Here is an 18,954-nt window from a genome sequence, read left to right as displayed (position 1 = left end):
CTGGATTTATTCTTTTATTTTTCTCTGTAATTTGTTAATTTGCACATTTATTTGAACAATACAGCTTTAGACTCTATCTAGAAGAAAGCTACTTAAAAATAAGAGAAGAACATAGATATCTGTGGACCATTCAGGTTTCATCTAACTAGCGGGACAAAGGTTGACTACAGTAAAAGCCCCTGAAGCAGTTGGATAAGGATGGCAGGGGGAAAAATCTAGATGGAGTCATGGAATCCAGCTGTTTAGGACAAGACCATGGCTTGGAACTCTGTTGAGGAAAAACATGGATAAGTAAGATGTAGCTCAGTGTAACTAAAATATGTTTCTTTTCTTTCCAGCAACTATGGCGATCTTATACCAGAAGAGAGAAACAGTTTGATGGCACAGTTGTAATCAAAGTTAACAGCTTGCAACTGACTCAAGTGTATAGCCAGTTATAAACCTAAAATCACAAATGTTCTAGAAAAACTGTGTGCAAGCATGCAAATTCAGGAATTATATGTCAAATAGGTATGAATTGCCTCACCATCTGCTCCAATCATACCGTCGCTATCATCATCAGCAGCACTCAGGAAAGCCTTGGTCTCCTTATCTGTCAGAACACGAGCCCCAGGACAAAACCTCTGGAGGAAAAACCTGGTAGGCACAAACAGGGACAAACACGATCCAAAGGTAGAGTCACTCCTCAATGACAAGTGGATAAAAGGCAAAGTAAGTGAAAATGTTGCTAATTTTAATGCAAGCGTAGGCCTATCACACTGGCTTCAGTCGTCAGCCTTAGATACTGCTCTGTGTGGTATCCTGCAGCCACAGCACCCACACTTTAAGACCTACCTTATATTAACATTGTCTCGTTGTGCTTTAGGTTTGCTTTTTGCATCCGTCTTTTACTGAGGGTTGGTAAAAATATGTGACTGCTGTGCTGCATTGTTCAACTTGAATATATTTCCCAGAATATTATAAATTGCTCTTGCAGCTTCCACGTCAGCCTTCCAAAGTCTGATAGATTAATGCTGAGGCGCGTCCTCTTCTCTAAATCTCTCATATCTCTAAAAGAATAAGTGCACATGAATTTGATTTTGCTTTGAGGAAGCCAGTTGAACTGCTTCTTCTGTTAAATCCTGTCTGCACTAAAGGGGGAAAAAAGTTTATGAACTCTCTTCTCACTCACTTGAGCTCTTCTTCCTCGATGAAGCCACTGGCATCGTTGTCCAGAATCCCAAAAACCTTCTTTATATCCTGAGGGCTCTTCTTGGTGAGGCCACATATCTGGAAAAACTTCTTAGCACAGAAGGAGTCTGGAGCTGGAGAAATAAATCACAGTGAGTTTGGTGGATGACTCCAAAGTCTGCCTTCCATTCATTAAACTGACTTAAACATGTAAATACTAATATATGAATGAGTAATGTCAGGTATTTTTCAATAAACTGGTATTAAAGCAAAGTTGTTATAATACCTGCAAAGCCTCAGACTATTTGTGTGACTTTAAATTACAGACACATGATAACATACAACCAACAAGGTATTATTAAGTATGATATAAAACACGTAATCTTCTTATTTAGGGTACACATCATGAAGAAAATCACCGTTTCAAATGTTGTATCTTTATTTTATTTTTTGGAAGCTGGGAGGCCAGTTACTGGGATCTTTACCTTTTATATTTTATATATTTTCTGTGCATTTATGTCAAGACTTTTTATGTCTTCCATTTATGGGCTTTACACATAGTTACTTGCACATATAAATATATATGTGTGTCCTTGTATTCTGTTTATGTTTTTATGTGTGTGTGCTTTTAAATGTAAATATATCAGGGGGAGAAAATCTCCATACTGTAAACATATTGGTGGAAAACGATACCTTGGCAGTCCTTGATAGCACTGTCGATGGCATCAGCAGAAAGGATAGATGAGAGCGACATTTTATTCCTGCAGGAGGAACAGCCATGGTGAATTATTAAGATTAAGCCAGGTGCAGTACAAACCTTCTAAGCTGACACTGACTGACAGACAGACTGGCAAAAGATGCCCAAGTGGAAACACTGTTACGGAGAAGTTACTGAAAAGTACGGCATGGAGTTAACGGCACAGCATCCTTACACAATGAAAGACTTCGATCTTAAAGAGTTGTAAAAAAGAGCCCGTAAAACTGCGATAGGTTTTCTCTTTGCGACCTTTTTAAGCCACACAAGCAGCCTACCACAAATTAAAAATGATCAAATGAACTTTTCGCTACTCGCTTTGCCCTTGTTTCCCCGCCACCTACGGCGAGAGTCAGTCACAACTTTTACGCACGCAATTATTTGCCCTGTCACTCAACTAGGCGACCACACAAAAATTAAAAAAAATTATCTCACACAAAACTTTTCAGTTTTTTTAAAAGCAGTTAACTTCCTGCCCGACTTGGCGCTGCAACTCACCGTGTTAAGGGGGTTCTCTCCCAGGTAGACGATCCAGCAGAGAGATGAGGTTATGTGGTGGCTGCTGTCCGTTAAGACGGATTTATATAGGTCTGATTGCCGTGACAATGGGGATTGCTTGGGTTACCCGTCTATGGATCAAATTCTAACTGCCCGCCCCTGATCCAGTTTCTCGGCTAACTAATTAACCTTTACTACTTATAACGCCCAGGTGCAGAGAGACCGGAACGCGGACGTCTGTAACGCCCTCGTAAATAGCATATTAATTTAAGAGCGCTTACTTCTTCCCATCCTCCACTCCCTCCTTTTATCCCAGCGTCCCTCCTCTCACCTCCGGGATTATAGTAAATGCTGCTTTTCTCCTTATCCTGCTGTTTCTGAGAGGGTCCCCATCCCACCCTCTCATGCACGTATCCTTTTACTTGCAGCACTCCCCAACCACCGTACTCCTCTGAAAATATGCTCTTTTCATGACATCTGAGTAAGTATGGGAATGCCAACGTTAAAAGTCTGTTTTGCTGTAGTCCTGCGCATGTCTTTTCGTATGTCATCTTAGCTTGTTTAAAGCAAAATAAGATTTCAAGGGAAAGATGATTTCAGAGATCAACACCTGAACAAGCTCTGCAGATGATGCTCTGCAGTCTGTCCACATGTATGCCTCATGGGGTCATGCTAAATGGGGCTCAGATCATCTCCAGTAATATCTAAAGCGACCTGAAACACATGTCAGGGACGCCGGTACAGTGTCTCTGAACTGCTTTGTCAACTGTGCTGATTAAGGGACGGGCAGTCATCCCCCTTCTGCCACTATCCCGCGACAATGAAGGCACAGGGGCGTAATAATCGGGGGCCCAATGACAGGAGTGACCCATGCAAGCCATAAAAAGAGTTTTATTTGCTTTAAAAAAATATTATTTCTAAAAAAAAAAAAAAGAAAGAAAGAAAGAAAGAAATGAAGTAAAACAAACTGTGGGAAGTCGGCTGTTAACACATATCTTAACACATATAAAAGAAATGTGAGCAGGGCACAACTATCAGATTAAGAATGGTTTAGCTGTCAGCAGCTACTAAAGACAGTGAGCCAATGTCAGGTGTGACCCTATATCAGAATGACCCAGCACAACTTAACACCAAATGCACGAGTCTTTCAGAAACAGCCAGCGAGCATAGAAGCAGCAGCAGCAGCACATCCCTTTCCAAATGACATAACACAACATGAGCTCACATGGTGGCAACTAAAAGTTATTCCAAGCATTCATTTGTATTGACATCCATACCAAGGTACTGCAATTTTAGTATTGCTGTTTTGTAAACATAAACAAGTTTAGACACTTGTTTAACCATTCATGATTACCAAGATAGTATGGTATGCCCTGATGATCTGGCTCAACCTCTCATGTACTTTAGTACCAAACAGGCTGAAAACAGTATGACAGTACGAGGCTGTAAGCAGGTTAATGGGTAAATATCAGTCCTATATACTTTATTCTTCTGGAGGTCTGCCTTTGTAGCAGATAGTGAGCGATAAGATGAGATAATGGCTCAGGGAAGTGAAGAGAGGGAGGAAAATGAAGGTTGCTCTAAGGGTAATGGGGAGGATGGGCACAGAGGAACATGGTTGAAAAACCGAGGGCAAGCAGAAAACGTTTTGCCCGAGCACCTCACTAATCAGTAGAGAGGAACAATTTTTTGGAGACTGGCCAACAAGGGTGTAGAAAAAGCAGGTATAACCAAAAAGCAACCAAGATATGGAAGAGAAAACATTACCAAGTTATCTTCAGCATGCGGAGTCAGCCAAAAGGCTAGAAAATTAGAATTTTGGCTTATTTAAATTGAGAGTGCACAAGCACTGCACATAAATGCTTCAGTAGTATCAATAAATAAGTACTTAAATAAAAATGAAAAACATAAACTTAAAAATGGTAAATGGCCTGTATTTGTATAGCGCTTTACTAGTCCCTAAGGACCCCAAAGCGCTTTACACATCCTGTCATCCACCCATTCACACACTGGTGATGGCAAGCTACATTGTAGCCACAGCCACCCTGGGGCGCACTGACAGAGGCCTAAAAATAATCTAGTAATAAAATTATGCAAATGAAATTGTAACATAAAATAATAATGATAACAAATATTAATAATAAAAAAGACACGCAGGGGAAAATTAGTTAAAATTAGTCTGAACTTGAAAAAGCTGATGAGGAGAGCCATGTTTTCTGCTGGGATTTAAATAATGTAAGTGAGGTAGATGACCTAATCTGATGAGGGAGACAATTCCAGAGTTTTGGAATTACCCCTGAGAAAGCCCAGGTAGGCGTTAAGAGCCAATCGGGATTCTGGAATTACTAAAAAATGCTGATCGCTGGAAGTGAGCAGCTTGAGACAAGGAATTTTAAAAAATCTGTGTGACACGATAAAAGACCCACACACACAGCGTTGTAGGTTCAGTGTTTTTATTGTCAGACTGTCTTCTGCTTCACAGGAAGAAGGGTTAGGGTTATAGAAGCAGGTCATTACTGGCAACATTAATAGTCAGTACAGATTGCTATATACAGTATACACAATAATTTGCTTAAAAAAAAAAGAAGATGTGTAATGAGGAAAGGAAGGGGGTCCACAGAGACAGTTAATACACCTTGCCCAGAGTTATGTGCTGCGCCCCTGGTGATGCATAATGTACAGTGCTTCATTTATAAGAAAAAACAAACAAAAAACACAACAGCGGTAAGCACTAGTTTCATATCAATTACAGTTTAAGAGTTTATTTTCTGTGATTTGCTCAAAGTCAGAGCAGCACATTGGATTTTGTTTCCTGTACGATTTGTCCAGTTGCAAAACGACCAGGTCGGCTTGCCTTTCCGAGGACGTTTGTGTCCTGGTCTGACACACAGACTAATGCAGGGGTCATTAAGCACATCCCTGGGAGATTGGTCACTGCAGCAGGACACGGAAAAGAAGGTTATATCTCTCCATGAGATAAGGGGGAGGTGTTGTACAGATGTAGCAACCAGCATCAGGGTGGTTTGGAGATGAACACTTACAATTTCAAAGCTATCAACGTGGACAGAAAAGCATAAGTTAAAACTCCAAACGACAGATTAATCGAAGATCCCACGGAGAGTTGAAGTCAAATCCCTGGATCCACAAACCTGAGTGCTAACTATTACATCATACAAAACAGTATCCGGCTTTTCCCGATTATTCCCAAGACCTTTGCAACCCGACACCGAGCCTCATTCTTAATTCTAGCCAAACGGTCACAATACCTCGAGGTCACTTTTCACGTAGAAGTCGGATTCTTAACGTACGTGTGCTTGAAGCACGGGGCGAATCTTGGCAGGGATGCGCTCCCTCGCGCATCAGCTGGCGAACGCGAACAGCAGGTAAAGTTGCACTGGAGAGGTATCGCGACATGTGCGTAAAGATCGCATTTAAACATTATTTAAAAGCACGAGGGTGTGAAACTGCTGTCAAATTTGTGGCCCGTGTACTGTGTTCGGTATGACAAAGTACTCCCTCCCCCACCACCTTCCTCCAAACCCAAAGAAAAACATTTTCAGTGGAGAGCGTCGCTTTTCCGTTCGCCAACATGTGCACAAAAATGATGAGACTTTTATTTGTTCAGACCTTCTTTTTTATCAAATAAATGAATAAAAGCTGAGATGGAAAGGTTGATTTGGTAGATTTTTCATGTGTGGCAAATGAAAGATGTTGATTGCATCAGGTTGGGCAGGTAGGTGATTCTCTGTGTAACATATTGTGTTCCCGTGTGTCGTATTAATGCACGGGAATTCTTAGTGTTTTTATTATATTATTTTAAACGCGTGGTGAACAAAGTTTATGCACAGCATGCGCTCAGTGGCTCTTATTCACTTCTTTAGCAGCATCCTAAAAGCTTACCTCCGACGGTTTGTCACCGTCAGCCACCTAATCCAGTTGCCAACTTGTTAATGGGGCCTTCTCCCCTCAACAAGTGATGTCCGACTGTCTGCAGTTAGGTTCTAGTGAAGCACAGAAAAGGTAAAGAGAAACTTAATCATCCACTGTGTGTGAAAACGAGACTCGGGACACCGGATTAAAAGCAGTGGTGCGATTTTATCAGCACCCGGTACATGATGTCATACGTCGTACTGATACCTGGCAGACTCTACAGTTACTGGGCAATTATTTATTTATTTACATTTTCTAATGTTCTTTCGCGGAGCTAACACAGAGTCACAAACAAACATTTATACTCACATTCACATACTCATTAAATATAGCCAAAAAAAATCGTTAATTTGCAGAAAGGCTCCAGCCGAAGGGTGGATTCGAACCAATGACATTCGTCCTGTGAGCTAACAGTACTTTCTTTAACATCCTACTGACACTGTGCTGCCCCTTGGGCGGTTCTTACGCAATGAAAGTTTACGAAACTACAAGAAAAAGAGGAAAAAATGCAATGCAAAAGGTCGGGTAAACAATGAAAACAACGTCAGTCGGTATTCGTTTTAAACAATGCTATTCTCCAATTAAGAACAAATCAAAAGTTCAATGTACGTTTCATTACATTAAGCCAATATTTCCTTTAATTGATATATAACTGAAATATATTTATGTAGTACAATTTCACTTTCTAAAATGTGTAAATAAAAGTAGCCAGTAAATACTACAGCACTGCAACTGTAGTTGTTGCCGCCCCAACCCCACTTTTTTAAATGCTTCGGTTTAGGTTGCTGAAAAAGAACGTATCCCATCTAGCGGCAGTAGGGTGGAACTACATGAACTGTGAACACTACATAGGCTGCACTTGTGTGCTCGCTGTGTGTGCAGTACGTGTTTTACTCACGGACATATACAGTAGTTTTAGATACGGGCGACACGGGCGGTTGCCCGGGGCGGCATCACGGGCATCGGCAAAAAAAAAAAAAAAAAATTGCTCGTACTCATGCTGCCCCGACATCAGCCAGCGCATATTGGGAATGGCATAGCCACCGATCGGTTTTCTATCGCCCATTTGCTGGGAGTAAGGGCGCCTGCTGCTTGCGGCACAGGGTGGAGAGGGCGGGGCGGCGGGGGATTCTCTGGCTGGCTGGAGCTGCATCTAATAACCATCTCGCAAAATAAAACAAAATACAAACAAACCAGACATTATAATACAGATTTATAATTTGCACCGATGTTTTTTCGAAATTCTATACACGAAAAGTGAGCGCGAGAGCCCTCGGTGCATCTGCTCGCTGCTGAAGTCAAAGTAAACTTTATTGCCATCTCCGCAACATACAGTCCAGTATATAGAGAAACGAGGCTCCAGTTACAGCAGTGCAAGTAAACAAACAATAAATATAAGAAGAGTAAGAAAATAAATATACACTTTAGGACTCGGGGTAAAGGGATCAATAACAATTTAAAATTTATAATTTACAGTTTGATGATTTAAAGTCTCACACACAACCTGTCGAAAGGGGAGGGGGGCCGGCTGCTTCCACATAGAGCACATTTCATTCATAATGTTGTAAATCGAAGACCATTATGTATTCATGATTTGAATCCTGGGTTGTGCGAAATCCCAGAAATACACCTTAGACAAAGTGAATCTGTGAACTAAGGTGTAGGTCTGTTAGGTTATGTTGTGGTGATCCTCGGGTTGGGGGATGGGTGTTCATACTGGAGTGCAAAATTAAAACCGATGGAAGATGGACAAGAAAAATTCAAAGCCATCAGGTGCTCAGTTTAGAAAAAAGAGAAAACAAGAGGAGGAGAAACGAGCAAAAGATACAGGTAAGCAGATGTGTCATTGGATTATGGCAGGTCATCCTGAAACAATCAGAATCAGAATCAGAATACTTTAGGTTCAAGGTTCTTTATTTGTCACATGCATAGTTATACAAGTATAACACACAGTGAAATGTAACCTGACACGCTCCTCGACATGTGCAAAAATGGGGGGGGGGGGTTAGAGGAAGAACCTTATATATATATATAGTATATACATTGGGTGAATGTGCAGTAGTAGCAGCAAGCAGGTTCTGCTGTACGGATCACTCTCCGGAGAGCTTTTTGGTCCTTCACACAGCTGTTCCCAAACCACGATGTCATGTTCTGTGTGAGGATGCTCTCCACAGCGCCTGTATAGAAAATCCTGAGGATCTTTGGAGAGACCCTGAACTTCCTCAGTTGTCGTAGGTGATACAGGCGCTGCCTAGCCTTTTTGGTCTGGACCTGAATGTGGGCAGCCCATGTCAGGTCTGAGGAGAAGTGGACACCAAGATACTTGAAGGACTGCACCCTCTCCAATGGAGCTCCATTGATGATAATGGGCTTGTAGTCTCTGTGCTGACTCCTTCTGAAGTCCACCACCAGCTCCTTGGTCCTGCCGACGTTCAGCTGGAGGTGGTTGTCCTGGCACCATGATGCCAGATTCTTCACTTTGTCCATAGGCCGCCTTTATTAATCCCTAAGGAAATTATGTGGGTTACAGTTGCTCCAAGAAGAAATGGTAAAAATAGTAACAGTAACAGACTAAACTCCAAACAATACATTATGTTACAGATTTTAATATTAATTAGTCATTGTCAGTTGTTGATTTGTCCTGTTCTCATTGAATGACAAATTATGATGGCTGTTTGGTAGCCGTTTGCATACTATGCATACTCTCTCTCTCTTCATATGTGTGTGTGTGTGTGTGTGTGTTGGGGGGGGGGGGGGCAGAGGGAGTGTTCGCCCAGGGCGCCAAACAGGCTAGGACCGCCACTGGACATATATATATATATATATATATATATATATATATATATATATATATATATTGACGAAAGACAAGTATTATTATTACACGAACATAATAATAATAATGAGAAGAAGAAACAATAACACCGTAGCAAAAGAATATTTATTCTTTTTGATCGATCGTTCCTGGAAAGTGCATCATCAAAGATTTTACAATAAGCAAAATTCGTATTTAAGACATGAACACAACCGAGCGGCATTTTCATCATTTTGGACAGGTGTTGCATAGAAGAAAACGTCTTTTAAGCAAATGTATAAAAATTAGGGTGACGAGGTGGAGTTCGCTGTGGTCATTGTTGTTCCATCCATCACTTGCTACCATTATTTTTCTTAACCAAGACAACGAACTCTGCAAAAAGACAGAAGGAAAAACACCGTTGACATATCCGTTAGCAGGGAAAAAAAACATCCAAAGCACTGTGGTGCACGTGAATTTTTTAATTTATTTTTTATACCATCAGCGCCAATCTTGCCGTCACCGTCGGTGTCACCGGCACCGAGGAAAGCCTTGGTCTCGGCGTCGTTCAGGACGCGTGCACCTGACTTGAAGTTCTGGAGGAACAGCCTGCAGACAGAGGTGAGCAGTGAGTTCACAGACCCAAGTTCTCATTGGCTGAGACATGCAATCTGACTGCAGAGAGTACAGTTTGGATACAAGTCAACTAAGGCATAAACAAGCTGTTTTCTTTAGCTAAATAAATAAAATAAAAGCAAAATATTCATTGAAAAAAACGACCCATACCTAACCGAAATATATCATTCTGGTTATATAAAACCAGTGCATGGGTTAAATATGGCTACACATAGCTTACTGTAGTCTACTGTTAGTGGCTGAATGGTTTTGTGCTTACAGCCTCCTGTCACTCATTATGATGCATCCAAGGTCAAATCAACAACAAAACCTTAACAACGCCTTTTGTATGAACTTTCTTACTTAAGCTCGTCCTCCTCAATGAAACCGCTCTTGTCCTGGTCAATGATGGCGAAGGCCTTCTTGATGTCATCTGCGGACTTGTCATGAAGGCCGCAGGACTTGAAGAACTTCTTGTGGTCGAATGTGCCGGCGTCTGAAAGTAGCGCAGGTTGTTACTGAAATTCGCACAAAGCAAGCGCAGCTGAACAAAAAAGGTGAGTTGTGATCGCAGATGAGGGAATCACCTTTGCACGCATCCAGGGCTGCAGTGATGTTAGCCTCAACTAGTACACCTCCGAATGCCATTGTGAACTGGGAAAATAAAAATAAAATCCATTATTAAACTTTTAAAGTTGGGCTTAATGTCCATAGGTGACCATCCCAGGTTATTATTATTATTTTATTATTATTATTATTAATATTATTATCTTTTAGAACATTGGCAGCATCTGAAGAATCACACATCTGTAAGTTTGCTTCTTGCCAAAAATAATCAAATGAACTGATAGATCGGAACAGAATCACATCTGAGCCACTCCAAATATGAAAGGGCAAATTATTCATTGCGCTTCTTTCTGAAGCTGCAACTCTAAAGATGCGAGTACGTCTGATCAGTAATCCATGTGGCCAATGATGATGACGCTCCGGCAAGAAAGCGCAAAACTCATCTCCTTCTTCTGATGCTGCCTCGCAGTAAGGAGTCCCGATTTAAAGCGCAATTAACAATAAATTAAAAAATAAAAAAGTAAAAAAATAAATAAATGTAGTGTTTTCTCAAAGATGCCAGGTGATGATGTGGCTCCCGGGTTTCCCTTCTCCTTTCCATTCAAACTCACCTCTGGTGTCTTTGCTTTGTAGGCTACGAATGACACGGACAAGACCCGAGTCGACTGCAGTGACCATCACGGTGCTCCCGGTGAGCTTTTATATGATCACGCCATCGAAATCTGAAGCATAAGATAACTGACACCGAGAAGGGGGATGCGAAAATGCGTCCCTTAGCCAGAGAGCCGTCTATTTTAAGTTTCACAAATGAAGACGCTTAAAAGGTGCGTTTGAAGAAGTCTTTCATGTCCACTCAAAGCTAAGAATAGGCCCCAGCACTGCTGAGGAGGACGAATTGGAAGTGCTGCGGGCGGGGGCGGGGGACTGAGCATGCATGCATTAGAGCTGGCGTAAGTTGTACTAACTGGTTGTTTTTCCTCTTTTTGACGATTTAGAAGGCGTGGACTATTCACTGCAACAGTATGTGAAATATATTTGGCGACTTTGAGGGAAATTGTGGCTTTGATTTCTTATCTGGAACAATGAAGGGTACTTCGTAAGATATATATGTATTTCACTCCTTTCAGATTCGCACAGATAGTCTGCCTGCCTAGCACATTGCTAAATACTTTTTAAAAACCCGTCTTACTTGTGCCGCATACGAATTCCAAATATCAGCCACGCCCGGTTTTACTGTAAAGTCCTTTTTGTTCCAAATATTTGTAAAAAGATTTATTAAATAACCAAATTAATTCAAGGGGACTCTGTGACTTTAGAAATATTCTTAAGTTTTCCTTAAAAATTCCATCTGCCATGTGTCATTACGATAGATATTCTAAACCCCTAAAGGCACAAGGGCATGCTCATGCTTTTAGATAAAGCATCAAAAATCAAAATAGGCAAAAAAAAAGATAATCACAGTCAGCTACTCTTGCTGAAAGAATGTGTTTGACCTGTAGGAGGCAGCACTGTTCTGTGGTGTAAGCCTGGCAAGCGTGAGGAAACGGCAGACTGCTATCACTCAGACTATTTCTGATTCCCCTGCTGTTAGACAGTAATAACCTTATGGCATCATCTGATAGGCTTGAGGTTTACATAATGCTGCATTCTTAGCTTACATTGGGATCGTAATTTGACCTTAATATGGAAACTGAGCTGTTCAAAATTCCATTCCAGGCTTATGCATACATATAGAATATTTTCTTCCTCAAAATGAGGTACACACCAGGTGCTGATAGAAATTAAATAATGTATTAAAGACCTTCGGCTGATGTAGATGTGCATCTGTGCAGTGGGTTCAGTGTGTTAAAAGTTCCTGCTGATGCAACAGTGACTGTTAATAGAACTCCTGTTGCCACAGCACATCATTTAATTGACTATGCAGCAGTTGGTGGAGGAGGAGACCTTGGAAGAGACAGTGTGGCAGCTATCCATTGCAAACCTCCCTAAGATCCCAGAAGCATGTGAGCAAAGCCCCATGGGCCCATTCCCACAGCATTTCCCAGTCCATGGCCAGAGTCCAGCCACACTCCACTATCTCATTAACCAATTTTCCAAACAAATGCTGGGCATGTTGTTTAAACCATCACTCAACACCTCCGGAGTATTCAAACACCCTGGCAAATCAACAACTAATTTGAAACGGCCACTTCCTCAAACCATTGTGTTGGCATAGCTACGTCTGTGTGAATAGAGAGGGTTTTGGTTGACCATGCAAAAACGACTGACCTGAACGAGATGACTTTACACCAAAAGAGTATTTATTCCTGGTTTTTCACTCTTCCTCAAAAAGTGCAGATGATGTTGTACAGTTTGCACAAGTCATTTTTTCAGAACATTTAACACATCTGAATAACAGTATCAGTAAAATATGTGCTCCATGTTGAGAAACAGTCCACAGGCAACTCATAAATAAGGTATAAAAAATATTCTTTCAGCTGATGATTAGTGAATCTTGCAAGGAGTTCACAGTTCCATGAAAAGAAGTGGATCTTGGTCAATGGAAATTTATGCCTTTACAAGGGCAGCAAACTCTGTGAAAGTAGAATAGAACTGCCATTAGTATTGGGAACAAAGTGGATTCAGGTTAGTGGTATAGTTTAAACTGACAGGAGCCATTCTCTGACTAAGGGTATGTGAACAGATGTTAAAAAATTAAGCTTGTTTCTAACATCTGATTCATGTAGGCTCTGTGGGTAACACTTCATATATATGATGTGTTCTGCTAAACTGAAAGATCTGTAGGAAAGTGCACCATGCTCCACAAAGAACCCTCACCATCAATTCCGATCTTGCCATCACCATCACTGTCACCAGCGGAGAGAAAAGCCTTGGTCTCCTTGTCAGTGAGTGCTCTGGCACCAGCAGAGAAGTTCTGCAGGAACAGCCTGGCGTGTGGACAAAAAAAAAGCAGCAGTTATTATTTATTATTTTCTTGTGAACCCTTTGGTTTTCTATGTTTTCATGTGTGAGATTTTAAGACTTAAATAGATGTGTCAACCAAATGATCCATAAGAAAGTCATCAACAGCTTCTTTTTGGGGGCTTCCTTAGCAATAGTTACTATATTATTTGACTTGTAGACTAAAGCCCAAGTCTATAAATAAATGACACAAATCACACTGATAAGATCGTGAATACTCTGGACCACTTAGGCTTGCAAGTATGAGATGCCAGCATTAAGTGTGAACTGCTGGAATTACTTACTTCAGCTCCTCCTCCTCAATGAAGCCGCTGTTGTCCTGGTCGATGATTTTGAAGGCGTTCTTCACATCATCGGCAGTTTTTGCAGCCAGGCCGCTGGCCTTGAAGAACTTCTTGTAGTCGAAGGAGTCAGCAGCTAGAACACACATTTTAACTCAATTAGCGCCCAGCAAGTCTGCGCAAGCACAAGTCAGGACTTCAGTGTTGATGCAATACGATAACTGTGACTGTTTATACGACACAATGTGAAACTGAGACTTTACTGCTTTCTGACTGAAGCCAAGTTGCATCACTTGTTGGTGTTTTGAATCAAATAGCAGTAAAATGTTCAACAAAGTTAAATGAATAATGAAAAACTAGAACAGCTTGTTCACTGTGTGATGAAATAATGATAATGAATGCTCACCTGCGCAGCCATCCAGAGCTGCTTTCACTTCAGCATCATTGAGGACACCAGCAAAGGCCATTTTTTAATCTTAGAGAGGGAAAAAAGGCAAGATAACTGGATTAGTATGGTCATTATAAGTCCTATGCAGTGGTCATACTATTGTATTATAGATCATTTTTCAATTCTCCAACTTAACTGGATAATTTGACCTATTTTGCTTTGACTACATTACAGTGAACCTAACTATATGATGTGAGTAATCATAACTAAAACACAGGAAGGGTAAAATCAGACATTAGTGGTCAAAGCTTAAACAAGGATTAATCCACAATAAAGCAAAGCCCCCTTTTTCTTTATGTTGGTCACGAATCAACTCTTTTCCTTAATCCAAAGTTTACCATGCAGCTCTACCCGTCCTGATTAATATAAACAACTACTCTTAAGAGCTGCTCTTCGCCTCCGGATGTTTAATCACAACACGGCACTGACTGTGTATCCCAAAGCGTTTTGCTGCTATGGCACTAAATAGATGATGCTTCCACCGAGAGACCAAATCACGGCAACATGAATCACTGACACAAATAAACAAAGCACCAGTGACGTCAAGCGCGCCAATAACCCTAGGTGTGTGATCATAGCATTTCTTTTATCCCGTTAAAAGAGATAATGTAAATAACAATATTCATCCACAAACGGCGCTCTTCTGAAATCTTTTGCCCTCCTTTGCGCGCTAATTGAATTATCCTGTGGTCCATGAAGTTGTTGGCTATGTTTGTTCCAATTCTCTCTATAGTTTATAGTCCACGTGGATCTCCTTGTCTGAATCCCCTTTTCCCCCTTCCAGTGTAGAAGTCGGTGTGGCGTTCGTCCGCATCCCCGCACTCACCTTTGCGCTGCGTTGAGGCGAGTGAAAACCTAGGCGGACTCGAGTGAATGCCACGAATCCCCTTTCCCTCTCTCTTATATATCCTTGAGCAACACCATTTACAGACCTTTGAGTCTCAGTATCAGGTACCAAGATCCATGGGTTTCGAAAAAATGTGTCTAGTAGTCCAGACCTATTTTTAGGTGAACAAATGAGGATGTTACCATGTGTGAGTGATGCCTATAGCTAGACATGTGTAACTCGAGCAGGCCCGCTGCTACCCGACTTCACTGGCCATGTTGCATCTATATGATCTATTGCCAGCATGCTGATTTTGAGTCAGAACGTTTCCTCTACGAGCATAAATTAAAGGAACTGATACATGTGAGGGTGCAGGTCATAATTATAACCCCTATTTTGATTTGTGAGAACCATGTTAAGGAACACCAGCCAATTCAACTTCCTACTTTAAACAGGATAACTTTCATTAACTTCACTATAAGCCTTCACTATGAAGAGAAGACCACTGGAAAGGACTGCCTTTTAAAACACCTTTATTTTTGATTTCCATGTCAATATGATCACAGAGCCATTTTCTCCTATGCCTTTTAGACTTCTGATTGGCTGATAGTGTTTATTTCTACCATGTTTTCTCTGGCATCATATACTCCAATCACATGCTATATAAACCCACAGTGATTCCATACAGTCTATTAACAGAGCTGTTTTATGTTATAAAATGTTATATTTCCAGCAATATTTAATACTCATGGTTGTAGAGTGGCTGTGGCTCTTGGGCGACTTATAACTAGATTTACACAAATTCCAGGTTATTTTACATAAATGCAATCTTTTTTCCTTATATTATTAAGAGTTTCTTATTTATTGGTGTCAGGCTTTCTATTCTTGCCTCTGGAGTTGCAACACCAGGCAAGATGGTCTCAGATGATAGACATGTGCAGCTTCTGCCTATATGCTGTCCTGTAACATTAACTAGCTATACCTAAAGTATAAGCTACAGCACAGTATACACAAGGTTCATCTGAACTCTTCATGAAGTGTTGAGTTTCAAACTAAACCACCACCTTATCAGGGTTGAGACTTTGAGGCCTATTTTTTTACATGCAAGCATGACAGTTTTCCCTGCTATCCTCAGTAGTTACACCAGCATGTGTCTGTGGATAACATCCTTATAAAGCTTAAACCAAAGACTGCTGATCTCAGTCTGGTAGTTCTGTGTAGTCAGTCTTTCTTTTCTTTTCTTTTCTTTTCTTTTCTTTTCTTTTCTTTTCTTTTCTTTTCTTTTCTTTTCTTTTCTTTTCTTTTCTTTTCTTTTCTTTCTGTCTGGTCAAACTGAACTCGTGCTAGTGAGTCTACAGCAGTGACTCAAAATGAGGATATTCTTAAATGTCAGAACCATGGTAGTGGTCTTTGGTTAGATCCCAGTTTTAGGCAAGCAGTTTTAAGTAAAAGCATTGGAAGAAGCAACTTTATCATAAATATTTCATGTTTAATGGAAATACTGGATATCAGTTTAATAAAGTAAAACAGTGGCTCTCTCAGAACCTGCATTATACACACTATTAGGCACACCTTGCTAATACTGGGTTGGACTGCAGAGATATCGGTCCATATTGATATGATAGCATTGCACAGTTGCTGCAGATTTGTCTGTTTCACATCCATGATGCAATTCTCTTCATTCACCTTTTTGGATTTTCTCTAAATCCCAATGGGGATGCGGTGACCATTTGAGTAGAGTGAAATCATTGTCATGTTAAAGGAGCCAGTTTCAGATGACAGCAACAGTACTGGCAAGCAGGCTGTGGTGTTTCAACTGATCCTCAGAAAATATCCCCCACAGATTTACACCACCACCATCAGCACAACCACTGCTACAAGGAAGGATGGATTCATGTTTTCGTGGCTTATGCCAAATTCTGACAGTATACCATCTAAATGTTACGACACAACTCATCAGACTAGGCAACCTTTTTCTAATCTTCTGTTGTCCAGTTTTGGTAAGCCTGTGTGAGTCGTAGCCTCAGTTTCCTGTTTTAGGTGACAGGAGCGGCACCTCTGTGGTCTTCTGCTTCATCTGCTTCAAGGTTAATGTTCAGAGATGCTCTTCTGCATACTTGGCTGCAGGTTTTTCTGTTGCCTTGCTATCAACTTAAAGCAGTTTGGTCATTTTCCTCTGAAGTCTGACATCAATAAAGCATTTTTACCCAGAGAAGCGCTGCTCACAGGATATTTTTTAGGTCCATGCTCTGTAAAGTCTAGAGATTGTTGCATGGTAAAGTAGATCAGTAGTAGAATTGTTATTTTTAAATATTTTTTTTATTTTTAGTTCTGTTTAGTCTAACTTACTGCCCAGATTTGTTTCCCCTTTGAGTTGTTTTTTAATTGAAGATTTTTTTGTTTTTGTTTAGTTTTTTTTATTAGTTTCAGTGTTAGTTCTAGATAGTTTCATATTTTTAGTTGATCTTAGTTAGTTTTCCAAGTTCACAAAATAACTTAGAATGATTAATTTTCAACCTATGGTGGTTTCAAAAGTTTTGCCTTTTATTTTTCTCAACTAGTTCCCCCCTTGCAAAACACTTAGCCCTTGCATACTGTTTGGATCAAATAATATAACGGTGACAAATTCACCCTCTCTAGCAGCAGGTAGCTGGTTTGATTCCGACCAGAGACACATAAACCTCTTTGGGATTGTGTCAGGGCATCCGGCATCAAACTGCAAACTCAAAAATGCAGAGCGACCCTTTGTGATGAGGGAGACAGCAGAATAAGAACCCTAAATTTCATATATTTCGTTTCATTTTTAACCTGAAATTTGGTTACTTTTCTCAAAGTGATCCAAAATATATAAAAATAAAAATGTTAAAAATTGTATGTTGTTCATGGAACATGGGGAAGCTCTAGACAGTATAAATGTGTATAAGGTACACAAAAGGATGAGAGATGGTGCTCGGTCACAGATACAGGATGTAAACTAGAGGAGTGGGGTTTCTGAGTGTTAGTACTATCAGCTTACAGCATGAAGGTTCCTGGTTGAAATCCTGTCTGCAAAGTTTGCATGTTTGACCAACTCCATTGCAATTGGGAGGGGCTGTCTCCTACAGTCCAAATTACTTTGAGCAGTCAGTAAGGCCAGAAAAGTGCTATATAAATCCAAATACATTGTGTAACTGTCCCTTGTTGATTGTCCTTCAAGTATCCAGAATCTAAGAAAATAATGAAAATAATTTTTCATTATTTTCATTATTCTCGTAATCACATTAGAATGCAGCAAACTGAGATTAAAACAGAGATCAGAAGAGGGTTGGAGAGTCATAAGATTATAAAGTCATAAAGAGCAAATCCTCCACACACAACATTTCCTTCCACTGCTTTAAATGCACAGGCTAGTTTGCAATAAGCAAGTTTTGTGCTCTAAGTCATAATTAATATTGAACTAATGTTGATAAATGGTAATTGTAAGAAATTAGGAGGTTTAAGGGTTGTAATGGCTATACATAGTTTATATCTATCTATCTATCTATCTATCTATCTATCTATCTATCTATCTATATATATATATATATATATATATATATATATATATATCTATATATATATATATATATATATACATATATATATATATATATATATATATATATATATATATATATATATATATATATATATATATATATATATATATATATATAATATTATAAATCCCAAGAGTTCCAATATCTTTGCCATTTTGACTTTTAATAAAACATAAAACATAATAAAGCAGTGCTACATCTTCTTGACTGAGGTAAAACACAACATGATATTTTGTGAAAATAGATGGGTTTTTTTCTTCTTCCTCTCCCTGACCTCTGAAATATTACCAATTTAGTATTATTTATTAAAGTATTAACATAAGAGCAGAATGCAATTTATACATTCTAAATAGATTGTTGTAGATACTTATTATGAAGCAATTTTGACTCAGTTCTAAACCTGACCTGAGCTATGTGAAGTCATTGAATATGAATGAATAGTATGTAATGCTTAATGCATCTATTTGCATCTATATAAGTTTATATGTATATATAAAAAAAAGACAAGCAAAGAGTAAGTTTACTTCTTTAA

General features: G+C 39.8%; 3 protein-coding genes across 3 annotated transcripts; all 3 read right to left on the bottom strand.

Annotated features, from left to right (window-relative positions):
* pvalb8 (parvalbumin 8) lies at positions 1 to 2,751 on the bottom strand. The gene is made up of 5 exons (XM_084926127.1): positions 2,423 to 2,751; positions 1,864 to 1,931; positions 1,172 to 1,304; positions 527 to 636; positions 1 to 268 (listed from the first exon to the last, which is right to left on the bottom strand). Exons 2-5 carry the CDS (start codon positions 1,922 to 1,924, stop codon positions 243 to 245), a joined length of 330 nt encoding a protein of 109 aa, XP_084782253.1. The 5' UTR covers positions 1,925 to 1,931; positions 2,423 to 2,751; the 3' UTR covers positions 1 to 242.
* Positions 2,752 to 9,265: 6,514 nt separating this feature from the next.
* Positions 9,266 to 11,068, bottom strand: LOC146388677 (parvalbumin beta-like). Its single transcript, XM_084926126.1, has 5 exons — positions 10,940 to 11,068; positions 10,349 to 10,415; positions 10,125 to 10,257; positions 9,646 to 9,755; positions 9,266 to 9,539 (listed from the first exon to the last, which is right to left on the bottom strand). Exons 2-5 carry the CDS (start codon positions 10,407 to 10,409, stop codon positions 9,499 to 9,501), a joined length of 345 nt encoding a protein of 114 aa, XP_084782252.1. The 5' UTR covers positions 10,410 to 10,415; positions 10,940 to 11,068; the 3' UTR covers positions 9,266 to 9,498.
* A 1,573-nt stretch (positions 11,069 to 12,641) lies between these two features.
* LOC146388676 (parvalbumin beta-like) lies at positions 12,642 to 14,090 on the bottom strand. The gene is made up of 4 exons (XM_084926128.1): positions 13,977 to 14,090; positions 13,574 to 13,706; positions 13,146 to 13,255; positions 12,642 to 12,901 (listed from the first exon to the last, which is right to left on the bottom strand). The coding sequence occupies exons 1-4, from the start codon at positions 14,035 to 14,037 to the stop codon at positions 12,876 to 12,878; spliced, it is 330 nt and encodes a 109-aa protein (XP_084782254.1). The 5' UTR covers positions 14,038 to 14,090; the 3' UTR covers positions 12,642 to 12,875.
* Positions 14,091 to 18,954: the final 4,864 nt, after the last annotated feature.

This window comes from Perissodus microlepis, chromosome 4 (assembly GCF_051167445.1).
Source record: "Perissodus microlepis isolate ML-2025 ecotype Zambia chromosome 4, ASM5116744v1, whole genome shotgun sequence".
NCBI classification, from domain to species: Eukaryota; Metazoa; Chordata; class Actinopteri; order Cichliformes; family Cichlidae; genus Perissodus; species Perissodus microlepis.
Note: the sequence above shows the minus strand (reverse complement) of the source record. Positions and strands in the feature narration are given on the sequence as shown.